Source organism: Gekko japonicus, unplaced genomic scaffold (genome assembly GCF_001447785.1).
Source record: "Gekko japonicus isolate JY-2015 unplaced genomic scaffold, Gekko_japonicus_V1.1 scaffold247, whole genome shotgun sequence".
NCBI classification, from domain to species: domain Eukaryota; kingdom Metazoa; phylum Chordata; class Lepidosauria; order Squamata; family Gekkonidae; genus Gekko; species Gekko japonicus.
Window position 1 is genome coordinate 402377 of NW_015166427.1, and position 16663 is coordinate 419039.

Below are 16663 nucleotides of genomic sequence, written 5' to 3' on the forward strand. Positions count from 1 at the left end.
AGTGTGCAAAGGGACTCTATTGAAAAACTTAGGGTTTTTGAGGTGATGTGATAACATCTGTGATGACCTGTTCTCTCATCCTGATTGTTGTTTGATGTTGTCATCAAATACATCAAAATTTCCTCTCACAGATCATTACTCCCACATATGCAGAAAGGCAAAGTAGCAAGATTTAATATTTCAGGTAGATCTAAGTTATAGAACGCAGTGAAAATAATTGGCGTTTTGTTCAATGACTTTAGTTAGAAGAATTTATTTGTAACCTAATTGCAACTGCATGCCCAAAACCCATTGGTAAACCTGGAGAATTTGGTACATAACAGATTGCTTTCCCACATGTAAGGGTTCAAGGAAGAAAGAATTTGTTGTCCTGAGTTATAGCTTTATTTCTGAATAAGTGTAATTGCTAGCCCATGATTTATTGACCATGGTTTCATTCTTGACCTTTTTTTGTAACTCTGAGGAAGGGGAATGTTTCCACCAATAGAAGAAGAGAGACACCCTGCTTTTTCTTTGGGTTCTTGAACAGTTGCTTCTGTCACTCAGATTTACTATCTTATCTTGCTTATCGCTTTTACTGAGATTGCTAACAAGTAATCGGTCCCTAATTAACTGCTAATCTGTCCTACAATTACTCAAAAGGATCAAGTAAAGTAAGACTTCACTTAATGTGAGTGGGTGAAAGTTTTATCTTTTTTTAAAGTCATGAAATACGTGTCACTGAAAAGCAAGGTAAGAAAAAGTATATTCCGTTTTATACCGTCTTTTGTAATCTTCAGTATTTGAATGGGTTTCAGAGTTTTATGGGCTTGCAGCTGGGGGGGAGGGAATGGATCCAATCAGCTTTTCCACTAGTGAAAAAGGGAAAACAGAACCCCTTTGACCACTCTTGGTACCTGAACGGACCAAAGCCATTTGGGACAGAAGATATAGTAAGGAGGAGAACTGGAGAAGATGGAGTGGAAAAGCTGGCTGGATCCAACCCAGGCTGCTTTCTACACAGTTACTGAAAACATGCAGCTGCCAGCAAGCACAGTTTTGCCATAGCGTGATAACTGCTGCAAGTCTGACAGTGGTGCAACATTCCATCCACACATCATAGCTAGGTCTTGCTGCTATTTGTTAATTTAAATAAACTGTCCAGATATGTACTCCTGCACAGGAGTTGAGCAGTGTGCGCCAAAGAATGAGAGAATCTCTTTTTTTAAAAAAAGCATTAGTATCCAGTGAATGCTCATAACATGTGAACACTCACATTCCTCACAGAAATAAAAACGGCAACAAAAACACTATCAAAAGCAGGGCTATTTTTGGGCAGGAACGCACAGGAACGGAGTTCCGGCTGGCTCCTGAGTTGGCCACGCCCAGCAGGAACCCATTAGCATAATAGGCCACACCTAACAGCAGACACTCATTAGGATTGGCTACATTAGGGGTGTGTGGCCTAGCATGCAAACAAGTTCCTGCTAGAAAAAAAGCCCAGGGTTTTGGCAACAAAGTAAACAGAATAAGAAGCAAAAGGTGGGTGTGGTTGCATGACCACGCTTCTGGTAACATGTGGGTGTGGCCTAATATGCTAATGCGCTATGCTGTCAGGGGTGTGGCCTAATATGCTAATGATTTCTGCTGTTGGGTTTGGCCTATTATGCTAATGAGTTCCTGCTGGGCTTTTTCTACAAAAAAAGCCCTGATCAAAAGCACTACTTTCCCACATTTATAATACTGGACTCTCCAAAGAGTAATATCTCTGCTACCTTAAGAGAAGATACGGGAAAGACTGTGGCTCAGTGGCAGAGCATCTGCGTGGCATGCAGAAGGTTCCAGGTTCACTCCCCAGCATTTCCAATGGTGGAACATGCTCCCTATCGAGATCAAGGCCCTGCGAGACCTAGTACAGTTTTTCAGGGCCTGCAAAATGGAGCTGTTGCTCCAGGCCTTCAGGTGAGGAGGTAGGCATCCATTAATTGGTCTCTCTGCCACAGTGCTGCAGTTTCTCCTACTGATAAGCTGCTGCTGCTGAGACCTTTATAGCTTGTCCGTGGCCCAGTTGGTCCCAGTTTTAGGATTGCTGAATATGTCATTGCTGCTATGCCCATCTTTTAACCTTTTTAACTCTTTTTATTGCTTAATATCTGTTTTTAATCACTCATTGATTGTAATTTATTGTTGTAATGCGTCCTGAGCCCATTCACAGGAATTGGGATATAAATATAAATAAATAAATAAGTAAAATAAAAGGTTCGGGTAGTAGGTGATGTGAAAGGTCTCTGCCCGGGACCCTGGAGAGCTTGCTGCTTGTCTGAGTAGACAGTAGTGGCCTTGATGGACTAATGGTCTAATTCAGTTTAAGGCAGCTTCATGTCTTCAACAAATAAGAACTATGCATTTTTTTCAGAAGAAGAAAAAATAATGTGGGAAGGCCTCAAGAGACCTATCTTTGATTTTGAATTACCTGCCTTTCATGAGTTTTCTTTTATTTCAGCTGCATAAAAATTCTGTGAAGCATGAAGCTAATGCACACTGATAATTCACTTTAGTTAAAGATATGCTTTTTTTAATCTGTGCCTTTCAATATCGTGTGCTACCCAGGGATTTTTTTTAACGCTAGCTAATGTGAAACTTCCCATTTTAATTTAAGGAACTGTCTCATTAGAAGGCTCCTTCAGAGAGGCACCTGTCAGCTGATCAGTATTGTTCTTTTCAGGCTAAAGAGAGATGACTTTACTTGATAGGTTGCTTTTGTTCAAACGAGGGCTATTTTAGGGGGGTCTTTGACATACCACTGCAGGAGAGATTTAGGATTAATTTATTTAAACATAGATTCTTGTTCTTGGCAGAATTTACTCTGTCATCATGCTCACACTGAGTAAGTAAATATAGTTTTAATGTGTGTGAGCTCTTTATACAACAAAAGAGAAACTGAGAAGGTGCTACTAAATGGCTAACCCTTTGGTGGACCTCTGATCCTGTTGAAAGACACACTTGCTTCACATGTAACTTGAAGAAAGGTATTGTGTCCTGTTTAGCTCGGCTTTTGCTGTGAAAGATGAAGTTTTAAGCGTTCTTTGTGTTCCAAGGGCAGGTTCGGAGATAAAACAGGGAGCTTAACTACAGGACTAATTTTCACTACGTTGATTTGTGGCAATATGACTTTAAGTCTGATCTCTTTGCTATACAACGATATTGCGGAACTGTGGTACCTTCTGAAGAAAAGCACAGGTGTGTCTAAGTTTTTGTTTTCTTTCCTTGTTCCTCCTTCTAGTGACTTCACTGCATTCAAATGACATATGTGATCTAGAGTTGTTAACATTTTGTGCTATTCTATTAAAGTATTAGTCAAAGTGGGGAGATAGAGATCTTTCATTCTTGTACTACTTTTGTAGTTTGCATCTGTTTTTTTAAAAACCAAAGCGTGTATGGTTTTTTTAGATTATCACACAGAACATTTGTCTGAGTTTGACACAATGTCTGTAAAAGGTGTTTAGTGAAGGATCACAGCGAATTGTATGTACTGGTTGCTGCTTTAGAAACTATTTTCTTTGTCTTAGGATAACTGATCTTGATGTTTGCAATTCTCAGTCTGAAGCATTTTGTTGGCATTTGTGAGAAAACCCATTGGAACGGGAGAGGGGAAATAATTGCTTTTAAAGGCTTTCATTGCGCTTTCTATGAAATTAATTAGCACAAAGTTCAGTCTGTGGTATCTTTTCTTGCGTTTCATCGGTTCAAGCTTTCCACAGAAATCTTGTTTTCAGTAAGGCATGAATGAAGGACTGGAGGCCGTCTTTGCTCTAAATAGTGAAACTACAGTCCAGTGTGAAACTGAGAGCTTCTTTTTTGTGGAAATTGGGGGGAGGGAAAGAGGGAAGAACCAAATACTGCTGATTCAGTTCACATTGCCAGTCTTGAGGTCTGCTTGATATGCATGACTGTTACAGAAGAATACAAAATGAAGAGCCATGACATGTCAGGTGGGTGATCGCTGCTCAGTTTTTTCAGACTTCTGCATTTTTGTAAAAATAAATTTTAATAGTAATATTAATATGTCTAGGAGGCTTTCTGTATAGGGCTAGGAGTGAGGATCTTTCTACTTAGAACACGGTCTTCAGCAGTCTGTGAATGAGCCTGTAGCATCACTTTGTGTTCCAGTTAATGTTTTTATGCTTGTACACAAGAAATGATTCAAACCTGAGATTAGTAAGAATTTGAGTAATTGGAAAGAGTAAAATACAAGGAAACTTAAGCTTTCAATCCTTTTTGTGCACATTTTGTGTAGTGTGTGTTTTAAAGGGTTACTGTGGCTCATTTTTACAGAAGCTGGTGGTTAGTTGAAAATCTATATGGTTATCCCAAGCAGCTCTCTTAGTATAAATTGTGTTAGAAATGTTAAACAACTTAACTGAGAATAAGAAAAAGAGTACTGGTATTTTCTGGGTCTCTGCTAGCTCAGTTATATTACAGTTAACTGGGGGGGGAGGTAGACTGGCCTATTAGTGTGACTTTAAAAGCTACAGATGTCTGCAGATCAAGCTGCTGTTGAACAACATTAGAGTAGAGACAAGGGGCGGGACCCGCGATACTCACGGGGGGGAGGGACCTCCGCACCTGAGGCAGAGGAGGAAGCAGGAGGAGGAGGTAAGTTCCCCCCATCCCGCCGGTTCTTCCCCTGTCTCCTCCACACACCCCCGCTCGATTTCCGCCCCTTGCCTCCCCCCCGCTCCGAAGCGAGGCCCGAGCGGCTTGCCGCTCGGGTCTCGCTGCTCTTCCCCCCGCGCCACCTCCGAAGCGAGGCCCGAGTGGCTTGCCGCTCGGGTCTCGCTGCTGTTTCCCCCTCCCCCCTGGCGGGCCTCGGCACAAAAATCTCCCTCCCCCCAGGTGCCCCCGATGCGCGGATTTAGGTATCCGCACGCAGGGGGCGCCTTTCGCTATTAGATATATAGATGTGATGGATCTGACAGTGATTAATCAGGTTCTGAGACAAACATTTTAGTCTTGATGACTTCTAGAACCTGAAGTTCTGTCACATTGCCATAAATGACAGGTGTGGTATCGTACAGAAAAAAACATGCTGGCAGGCACACAGAACCTCTTATCTTTAGTAGCTATAGGAAACCAAATAAGCATGCGGGGACTGAGTGTAGTTTGAAGTGGGAACAGTGAGTGAGCCTGCGTTTCATTTCAGTTCTCCAGTGTGTGTGGTTGAGTGATTAAGACTGTTGGCTATTTTGTGGTAACTACCTCCTTATCCTCCCCCGCCCCCCTGCTCCAGTATTCAGTATTTTACATGACATAAACATTGACCTAAAGTGAAAGGCATTCAGAATTGTGAGATGAATTTAAAATGTGGTATAAAGTTAGCTGTGCTCTTTGAATATACTGGAAACTGCTTATCTGTACTCTCATTTGAATGATACAGATAATACTAGTCAGGAGTCATTTCGTAGAAAAAGAGGTGCAGGAGCTCATTAGCATAACTCATTAGCGTAACTTATTTTCATATGCCACACTCCCTGACATCACCGGAAGTGTGTCAGAAGGCAACACCCACCGCTCAGGCTCCACTGGGCTGTTTTGGATTGCTAGCTATTGGGGGGGGGGAACGTGCAGATCTGTCCTCACAGAGGAAGGAGAGCTTGTACCTGAATAAAACTTGGTCTTAAAGGTGCCACTGGACTGTTTTGGACGGGGGGGCTGGGGGGGGGGACTCTGTAACTTACCTGGCTGCTTCTTGCTCTGACTGAGGGCTGCTGGGAGCAGGGGGTGGGGCTTATTGCATGTGCCCGCCCCCTGGGCTCTTTACTTCTGGAGCTGCGCTCCTGCAGGAAATGACCCCTGATACTAGTTGAAGCTAGTATTGCTTGTGCCACCTGGCCAGGTTTTTCCTAGTCTCACATAGTAATATATGCAAGTTGAAAACCCAAGTCTGAGCATTGCTATATGTTTTCTGTAGGAACCTTCCAATTTCAATGTGTGAGACTTTCTCCTATGCCTTAAAGTCTAGTCAGGTGCCACCACCAATCTGACCATCATCAGCAATGTGGTGGTTGAGACGGTGCAGAAGGAATGCAGAATGTGTGTGAAACTGATGGAAACCAATGAATGCAGCAGTACAAATGAATATGTGTAATTGCGAATAAAACAAAAATGAATAAAAACGTTGAAACTAAAATTAATTTACACACATCTGCAAAGTATTTATGTATGTTTCTTCTGTTTCTAACGTAATGTTAAAAAGTGCATAAAACTGACCATCTAGTTAAGAAAATACAGGAGACGGCTTCTTTTCTTAAGTAGTTCAATCAATCAGTCCTTTATTGGCATATAAACTAGATAAGATGGAACATAGAAATTCTTAAGTAGTTAACAGTGACAATAGCATATGCCTTCCTAGTAAAAGTTCCTATAGGTTTGGGGTTTTTTTTTGTAATTCCAGTATCTTTATCTTCCTCCCACATGAACAGTTCTATAAGTAAAATGGGATGCAAAATTAAATATGTGCCTCAGGGCTGCAATTTCCACTTGTACATGATGAATAGGATGCTTTTAAGTTGTTATATGTCAGTTGTAGAATGAAGGCTCTCTTTTACTGACTATTACAATGCATTCATTTGTGTTTTGTGAGTAGCAGTTCATTTCCTAGATCTAGTGTCCGATTTTCTATTTTCTATGGTTAAAATAGCGCATCTATAACAGGCATTTCATTATGAATATCCATATTTATACTTTTAAGAGTGATTAAATTTGATACTGTTAAAATACTAAAAAGGAAATTGTCTATGCTATGAATTGTCTTTTCTGTGAAGATACTATCATTTTGCTGTAAATCACTACAGTAACTCAAAATTACTGCAAGAAGTTGTGATTTCCTCTTTTTAAGAGAGGAATTCCAACATTAGTGGGGAAATCCATGATTGCTTTAAAAAGTAAAAAGTTTGCTGATGACAGAATGTTTGTGCATTAAAAGGATGGTCATTTGGTTACATAATTTGAAAATAATCTTCATTTGCTCCATCTGGGAAATATCTGTAGGATAATTTTTTTTAAGCAAAGAAGAATAGCAGTGTAATAGTGAGTTCTTCGGTTTGTGTTTCTGTGAGATGGGGCTGAGTTGATAACTTGATATTAAGCACATAGGCTGTTAACGTCATCTAGTTTTTACAGTTGATTGTTCATTGACCGATGACTAATAAGTATATTGCAAACGACACAGTGCTTGAAAATTGTTCCTATTCCGACTAACACCTGGAGGTCATCCAGACATTGTTAACAAAGGATAATTTGTTGTGACATGAAGGGTCCATTGGTCAGTGGTAGAGCATATGCTTAGCATGCAGAAGGTCCCAGGTTCTATCCTTGGCTTCTCCAGTTGAAAGGATCAGGTGCTAGATAATGAGAAAGATCTCTGCTTGTGACCCTGGAGAGCTGCTGCCAGTCTGATTAGACAATATCCATCTTGATGGACCGATGGTCTGATTCCATAGAAGGCAGTTTCATGTGTTCTCAGGTGAATGTGTTGGCAGAGTAATTAACACAGCAACACTGCACAACCTGATTAAAGAGTAGATAAAGATTTATTTAGGAATTAACGTACTTGATAGGAAAGAGGAGAGACAGAGATAAGTTCCTAACTACATCTCTAGCTGAGAGAGAGGGTAAAACTGAATGTGGCATTTCCTAGAAGGGGGAAATTTCCCTGAGAGTAGCAATCTGGACAAGGAATGACATTTAAAAGGAGAGAAGATGCTGACCTCACTATCCTATCTAATTGTCTTTTTGCTGTCCCCTGCAGGGTTTTCTTTTCTTCTTCTTTGTACACCAGACATTGCCTTTTCCCAACAGAATGAACTTCGTATTTTTCAGGCTCATGTGCATCCTCCCTCCTATTCATGCACAGAGCCTCAATAAGTTGGGCTGAGTACTTCCTTGCATCAGGAAGTCTTCCATTTTTGCTGTGCATGCAAGAGGAGAATTCATGTGCATAAACTAAGTGTGGATTTATCATGAAAGTACTGGAGTTTGCTCATTATGTCTGGATGGGCTCTTACTTTTTAATACTTTCTTATAGATTTTCTTGGGATACTTTTTTATAGATCCCCCCCTTATTTACAAACATTCCTTCATAGATATGCATCTTTGCAGGACATCGCACATACTCTGATGGACATTGTCATATGTGCCTAGCATTCACCATATTTTTTGCTTTGTGTACTTGTACAGGAAGCCCTGAGAGGAAACAAAGCTTGTACTATGTACATCTGGTGATGTGATTGTCAGGTGTGACACGTATGAGGATATATTACTTCTTTATGGAGTTAACATCCTCATAGGGAAAAAATAGTGCAATGGTGGCCCTAATGGTGCTGTCCATGGTAGACTACTAGGAATCCCAGCAAAAAAGGAGGAATAAGTAAATTCATGCTGCCTTGACTCTGCTAATAATTTTGGAGTAAAAATGATGTTTTTGTTACTTTCAGGCTTCAGAGTCCAAATACTGCATATTTATTGTCTGCTAGTAAAACTAGTTTATAAGGTATAATCTCTTTATCTGCACTTATTTCCATATTTAATTATAATGGATCATTCAAGATTTGTAATCTCATGTATAGTTTGAGATCACTGGTGAATAGAACAGTCTGATGTCTGTATTTTTATGAGGGGGAAATGGAGAGTGCCGGTGCACCCATTTTTGTCATACAAACTGTCTTGTATGACAGACTTCAATATATAGATGTCGAAATATGACCCTTGCCCTTCGTGGCTGTTGGTGTCAAGCCAGACTGGGTTCGTCAGTTGGATCCAGAGGTAACAATGCCTCTCAATGGGAGGATGTAGTTCTGACTACCTTAAAAGAGGTTTTCATTTGACCACTCTTGAAGAAAGCATCCCTGGGCCTGACAGATCTGAACAACTAATGTGTGGTGGCCACCATTCCATTTTTAGCCAAGGTGCTTGAATGGAGGGTTCCATGCTGCTTCAGGTATTCTTGGATGAGACAGGTTATCTAGACCCATTTCAATCCAGATTCAGGCCTAAGTTTGGGACCCAGGGTTCATAAAGGACTGCCTCTTCCTGTGCTATCCAACCCTCCAGTTAAGTTCTGCCTCAGTCAATAAATTACATAAATGTAAGCCACATAAATTGGAGAATGAGCAACCAGCAAGCAGTTTGCACAGTCCTTGTGAAGGCCAATACATCTAAGCTAGAGGTATCCGCCTGAGGCTAGTCCATCAAATGAACCCACCAGTGTTGTAATGCATATACATTGTCCCCAGGAAAGAGAGGAGGGGGGAGGCTTGGGAGAAAAGGGAAGCATTTTATCTTCAGAACAACCTGTTGAGTTAAGTTAGGCTGAGCGTATGTGACAGATCCAAAGTCACCCAGTAAGCTTCCCAGGTGAAGTAATGACCTCCCAGATCTTAGTGTGAAGCTCTTACTCCACCAGCACACTGGCTTTTGTGAGTTGGCTGTGTTTGAACAGTAGTGAGCAGCCAGGCCTGGGTAAGTCATGCATATCACGTGGTGTCAAGTCACCCAACAGATGCTAGCAGGCTTAGCCCCAGTGAATCCTCCCCCAAACACCAAAACAGCACTGGAAAAGGCCCACATTTTCAGACAGAAACCAAGGCTTCAGCTGGCAATACTGTTGCAGTTGCCTAGCAATGGCCACAGAGGACATTTGTTTCTTAAATCCTCAGGCTCTGCTTCTATTATTTTGGAGATTTTTTTTAAAAAAAAAAAACCGGTGTATTTTTTAAAGATTTTAGAATTTTTGCAATCCTGGGGCTTTTCTCAGGTTTGTAGAAAGATCTGTCTTGTCTGTTCATGGATTTAAGTATCCAAAGATTTGGCCATGTTGAGAATTTTATATATTGACAACAGTCCCCTGGCTGAGCAATCTCGAAACAGTGGCTGTTTAGTCCTTGCCTAAGTGTATGTTCCTGTTTTGTACGGCAAAAAATTTTTTGGTCTTGTGATTTTCTTCAGAGAAATGAAGTAGTTTCCTTCTCCAAAACTACTGTAAATTTCTTGTCATATGAGAGGATCCACAGAAAATTAGCTTTCCTTTTGTTTTATTTCCCCTTGATGTCCCTTGTGTTATCACATTGCAAGCTTGTGACATATCCCTGCTGTTTACAATCAGTAATTGGGGGGGGGGGCGCTCTCATCAAAGTTCACTTTCTGTTCTTCACTTTCTCATTCTTTTTATTGTGCAGTTCAGTTTCTGGTGATAAACCAAATACTGAGGAAGGAAGGAAAAATCATTAGTTTTGATGAAACCATGTCTATTGCCAGTATTCCTATAGGACACAGCTGCTGGGATTTGTGAATTTTATTACAGGTTTTAATAGTATTAGTTTGTTTTATTTGAAGCATTTCTGTGATTTTTAAATGGCTCTGAAGAACTAATCATGGTAATATTGTCATTATTTGCTGTGAAGCAACCTGAAACAGAAAAAAAATGGTTAGCCTTATGTATTTGGCCATTCAGTTGAGGGAGTTCTTCTCCATCCTTGTTCTTTTTTTCAGCAAGTAGTCCTCCTTCCAGGGACTTGGGCTGCTATTGCCAGCCCCTCCCCCCCACCTCATTCCCTTGCCTTTTTATACTTCCTGGATGCATTGCTTCCTGTTGCTAAAGTAAAGGTGGAGTTCACGGATAGGGGGAGTTCATTCAGCATGGCCATGTTCAGCACAAATATTACAGGTTTCCATGAAGTAGCTTTACTTGGAGGCTGGGATCCATAGCACTGTGCATACACAATGACTTTTTAGCTTCCTCCTTGCGATACCATCCATTCTTCCTGAGAATCCACTACTCTAGAAGCCTGAGAGCACTGAAAGTTGTGCCTTTGAAATGCTTAGTGGTTGTTCCAGAAGTAAAATTTTGGCCCCATGCATCCATGGGAATCTAGAAGTGGTTTGCATGCACCAAGAGGTTTCTCTGGATCGTGGTCTGAATGAAATGAAGTCTTATGCTTAACTGTATAGTCAACTAATAGTTATTAGTCTCTTTGTGCATATTTTCCAAGATACGTATCAGGAAAGATGATGTTAGAACTGAGGTGTAGGCATTAGTTCACCTGATAGCTTTTGCCACTATCGGACAAAAGTGTGTATCAAAAAAATCATCTTTCTACCCTAATAGTCATTTTTAAAAATAGTTTACCTAGTTGCACTTTTAATTAAATAGTTTTGGAGTTTACTTGTTGTTGTTTGTATGAAATTCTTTTGAATTGTTAGTGTAAACAGTTGTGGAAAGGGGGCATATTCATGGGGGTTGAAAATGAAATGAATGTAAAAATCTGACTTCTACATAAATTTGTAAAAAAGTGTGTATTGGGGTTTGTTTCAGATGAAATCATGCATCAAGATGTTGTTCCTCTCTGTGCAACAGATATTGAGGATCAGCTAAGGAAGAAGTTCGCCTATCTATCCGGTAAGAGCAAATGTTCATATTAAAGTGTTTAAATAACAAGGTTTGATTTTATATTTATGTAAGGGTTTTTTTTCAGTTGCACAAATTATCATTAATCTTTCCAACTCTATCACTATAGAATTGTGCCAAATGCATATTTGTCATACGGATTTCAACCAGGATGTCTGACAAATAGGTTATATTTTTCAAACACTACACCACATTTGCTCCAGACTGCACAAGTTAGATGTCTGCTTCTTACGCAAGGGTCAGTAGCTCTGACCAGATATCAAGTGAAAATGAAATATTGAGTATCAGTACCATCCCAAATTTAAACAAGAGTCTTGTGTGGCGATGTAACAATATTACAGCATTCCACAAGCAAGATGCCGCTACTGAAAAAGCCCTGTCCTTGGTTGTCGTCTGCCTCACCTTTGAAGGTGGGGGCACAGAGAACATGGCTTGTAAGGCAATTCTTAAATGGCGGGCTGGATAGCATGGGAGGAGGCAGCCCTTCAAGTGGCTGGGCCACAAGCCATTTACAGCTTTAGAGGTAAGAACCAGCTCTCTGAATTGTGTTTGAAAACAAATGTGCAGCCGTTGCAGATCTTTCTGCACTAGGGTGATTATGTTCCCTGTGAATAGCTTGCCTGCTGCATTTTGAACACACTGAGTTTCCGGTCTGTTTTCAAAGGCAGCCCCATGTCAAGTGAATTATAGTAATGTAACCTGGATGTAATCAGACCATGGGTCACTGTGGCCAGATCATACTTTTTGAGGAATGGCCTTAGCTGGCATATCAGCTGAAGCTAATAAAAGGCACTACTATATAACATTGAAAACAGCAAACCATTCAGTAGTGTATTATTGTCATATACATTATAGCTTATTGTGCACACATTCAGTTACCTTAGTCACATTTAAACTACCTTAGTCACATTTAACCTTAAAATCCTAGTCTCATTTAACTTTGAAAGTGCATTGTGCACATCTACAGTGTAGTTAGGAGTTCGATTCTCTGGATGTTGTATATCAGTGGTCTTCAGTTGATGAACTGGTGAACTCCAGTTGCTGGGTTCCAAGACCACCACACCTCCTGTCCTTCTTTGGACATTCATTGAGAGCAAGAGGGTATAGTAAAGTCATGAGAACTGTGATATGCTGTTAGGCAATGGCAAAGAGGATTCTTCCATTAGTTTGTTCCTCACTATGGTTGATCTCCTAGTTCTGTCTGCTTCTCACAGCCCCAGCCTTGATTCCAGTGAGGTCATGATTTTGATTCCTACACTTCCTGTCATGCAATTTCCTATCATTTTCATGACACTCAGAGTGTTCTGTGCTGTCATCTGGGAGTTAAAGTTGTCTCCTCCTGACTCTGGAAAGGTTGAACTGTAGGTTGTCTTGTATAAGCAAGAATCTTACTTTCAAATGCATTTAACTTATTCTGAAAAAGAAAATGTTTTGTAGGATATTTGTTTAGTGCTCCCAACAATTCCCTATATTTCCGTTGGGGGGGGGGGGAAATCAAGGGAAAGCCCTCAGCATAGAAAACACTCCTTTTCTCAATTTCTCCAGGGTATTTCCCAGGCTTTTGCATCTCTAGTCCTGTAGTACTTTAAAGACTAACAAATTTTTATTGGAGCGTAAGCTGTTATGGACTAGAGCCCACATTTTTGGATGCATGCTCAAAGTGGGCTCTAGTTCATGAAAGATTATGGTACAGTTAAAAAATTGTTAGTCTTTATAAGGTGAAACAAGACTGTTGTATGTTCTTGTTACAACAGACTACTTTGGACATTTGTAAATGCATCCATCTGCAAACATAATTGTTATTTGGTTACATCCACTGTGCAGTGACGCTGAACAGAAATGATCCTTTTTAATTCCACCTTCTTGGATTTGTTGTTAACCCTTTGATCCTGCACCAACAAGGTTATTATTTTGCAAGTAAGTGGAGGTACTTAAAAGGACTCTGTTCCACCAGTATCACAATTTTTAATACGATTTACTGCTTCAGGACAACTTCTCTGTGAAGCCCATAGACATTGGACTTTGTAGCATGTTAACAGCTAACTTCAAAGGTCTTATCTGAAGTGTGTCCTCACAACATTAGAACTGTGTTTATTATTTTGCCACTGGATTTATGTAGCAAATTACTTCCATGCGTGATTCTGCTGCTGTGCCAGGATTAGTGCTGCTTCTGTCAAGTGTCATTTTTCTTCCTGTTGATAAAGTTTGCTGAGATTGTAGTTCAAACATAAATTGTGCCGTTACATTGGTTTGGTTTAATACAGTTCTGTTGCTAAATAACTTTTGTTCTATGAGCAGTCATGCTGTTCAGAAGATCGTCTTTATTTTATTGATTTAGAACATTTATATCCCCCCTTCTCTGCTTAGACTCAAAGTGGTTAACAATGTAGCAACAAATTTCAAGAACACAAATTTCTTAAAGATATTGGAGGCTTCTTTTCCAGGGTTTAGTGTTGCCAGGTTCCCTTGGCTTCCAGGGGGGGGGGATTTGAGTGGTGTTCCAGGGGACACAATGACATCACACAGAAGTGACATCATCACGCCGGGGACATTGCACCATGACCCTCTGCATTTGGGGCAAAACTCTATGGCTTTTTTGGTCTAAACCCCAAAAAGCAGAGTGTTGCCACGTGATGTCCCAATGTGATGACATCGCTTCCATCATGTGATGTCATCATATTGGGGATGTTGTTATGCAACGCACCTGTTTTGGGGGCAGGGCTTCCCCTGCCAGCCAGCTAGCCAGTGGCAGGTAGAAGCCCAAAAAATCAGGGGAAACCCCACCCGGACCAGGAGTCTGGCAACCCTACCAGGGTTCCAATAATAGAACAAAAAAATGGTCATATCAGTAGTACAACATGAAGGGGCTAACATTACTGATGGTATGCTTGTTCACCTTTCATTTACTCTGAAGTTAAGAGGACAACAGTCTCTTAAAGTTGATTTTTTTAAACCTTCTTAAATAACAGCCATACCTGTTAGCCTCCTTCAGGAATTTATCTAATGCAAGAATGCACTTTTTTTAGAAGCCTTCATGGAGGAAGAGATGGATTTGCCTGTGAGAGGAGAGATTTGTTTCTCCTTGGTGCATTTTGGTGTCATTCTTCCTGCTTCATTCTGCAGCCACTCCTTAATCATCTAGAGCTGAGTCCCTCCACCCCAGTACTGAAAGAGGTTATGAAGCTATGCTGTGAATAGCTTTGACTCACATTAAGAAGGTAGTGAAGAACAGAAAGAAGAGTTACCTAGGCCTTTTTTTTTTTTGGCCCTCCGTAGGGGATTTTTTTTAATTTGCATTTTCTAAAAACTACAATGAAATTTAGGAAAGGGTCTACAAACTATGGTAGAAAGTAAAGAAAACCCACTATAACCCCAAGAGATGGTGATCATACATAATGTTTGTAAAATTAGCTTCTTGCTTAAAGTTCATTTAGAGTTCATTGGATGTGGTCAATCATGTTCTTCATACAAAAGCTGTAAGCTATAACTCCTGCGCATCTGCCATTAAGAAATGGTTAATAATCATTTAAAATAATTCCAGACACAATAGCAACTCAATATCTATTCTTTTTCTTTCTCAACTGATAGCTTGTTTTTGGGGCTGCCGCCCCAAGTTCTGAATCTGAGCCCTCGTCAGAAGATGCCACTGCTCCCTCTTTGTCACTTTCCTTGGTGCTGTCATCTTTCTTTTTATCTTCTCCTGCTGGTCGATTTTGTTGCTGCAAAAACTCCAAAGCCTCTTCAACAGAGTCAATTTTTTCTTTCTTATCCTTGAATTTGAAGATTATTCCTTCCAGCACATTCCATCTGTAGGAGACGTTGTTCTTCTGTTACCTAGGCCTTTTATATAGCCTCACACGTGGGAGGAGAAACCTCTCCCCTGCCCTTTTTCGCTATCTGGGCAGCAGTCATCAGTCTTCATTGTCTCCTGAACATCTAGATGTATCTGAAGAAGTGTGCACGCACATTAAAGTTTATACCCAGAATAAAACTTTATCGGTCTTAAAGGTGCCACTTGGAATCAAACCTAGGTTTATAAACCTGAGGCATATCACAGATTTGGTTGCTCTTCACTGTGATGATTTCTTCGGAAGCCTGGTTGTTGCTGTGGCTCCCAGTGCAGCACAGTGGCAGTGAGGCTTCCAGAAGGTGGGTTCCCCCACATTTCCCCTAATCCTGTCCCCTTGGTGGCCATTTGCCCCTCCCATACTATGGGGGGGAGCTTTTCAAGATTTTTTTCAATAACTGAAATACAAATATATCGTTATATTAATATACCAATTGGCAAATTTAAAAAAAGAAAAGCCCACTGGTGCCATAAAGGGGTGGCAGGGAATGGCTGTCTTGCGGACAGGGAAAATGGCTGTCGTGTAAGTGGGTCTGGGAAAATCCACATCTTCAGAGTCACTAACCTGGCTTTGCTACAGTCTTTCTCAAAACATTGCAGCCAAGATGGTTTGGGAAAGATCTCTGAGAAGTTGAGGAAAGCCCTGTTGAAAGGCCCCTGAAAAGCAATGGGGAGATACTTTTTCCCAAAAACATTGAATCTGGGGCAAATCACCAGTGTGGAAATGGCCATTGTTACTGCATCATACAATAGCCATGGAGTTCAGTGGGTTTGACACTTGCTTACCTTCAGGGACTACAGCATTGTGTCTGTAATACTACCAGCATTGGGCCTTTTGTTACAGATCTGGCTACAAACAGAATTAATTGAATTAGAGAAAATATCTTATGTCAGAATGTATTTGTTTTCATGTTAATGCTCTGAAATGACTATAATAGCTTCATGCCGTAAAGTAGCTTGTGAGTAAATAAATTTTGTTTTTATTGTTAGGTGGGCGAGGGAAAGATGGCTGCCCTGTCATTACTTTTCCAGAATATGCAGCTTTCAGCGAAATTCCAGAAAAGGATTTTCAGAGTGTTCTGACATACCTCACTAATATCCCCAGGTAAGGCCTATGCACAAGAAAAATAATATTTTTCCAATAAGAACATAAGAAAAGCCATGTTGGATCAGGCCAGTGGCCCATCCAGTCCAACACTCTGTCACACAGTGGCCAAAACCCAGGTGCCATGAGGAGGAAAAGCTGGGAGAGCATGGAACTCAGCAGTACCTTGACAGAAAGTAACATTCCCCTTGTAGGAATTACTCTAGTGCTACACTCCCTTTGCCACATGGAAAATGGAACTGGAATTAGATGTTGGTGAGGGAGCAAG

The 16663-nt window shown here is 40.7% G+C and overlaps 1 protein-coding gene across 1 annotated transcript in view; it reads left to right on the forward strand.

Annotated features, from left to right (window-relative positions):
• The first annotated feature begins 3146 nt into the window (after nucleotides 1-3146).
• The window catches only part of MCF2L (MCF.2 cell line derived transforming sequence like), an 83023-nt gene continuing 69506 nt past the window's right edge, over nucleotides 3147-16663 (forward strand). Inside the window, exons 1-4 of the mRNA XM_015411753.1 lie at nucleotides 3147-3219; nucleotides 10215-10292; nucleotides 11351-11434; nucleotides 16281-16395. Of these exons, the coding sequence (XP_015267239.1) occupies nucleotides 3147-3219; nucleotides 10215-10292; nucleotides 11351-11434; nucleotides 16281-16395 (350 nt within the window). The remainder of the gene's footprint in view (nucleotides 3220-10214; nucleotides 10293-11350; nucleotides 11435-16280; nucleotides 16396-16663) is intronic.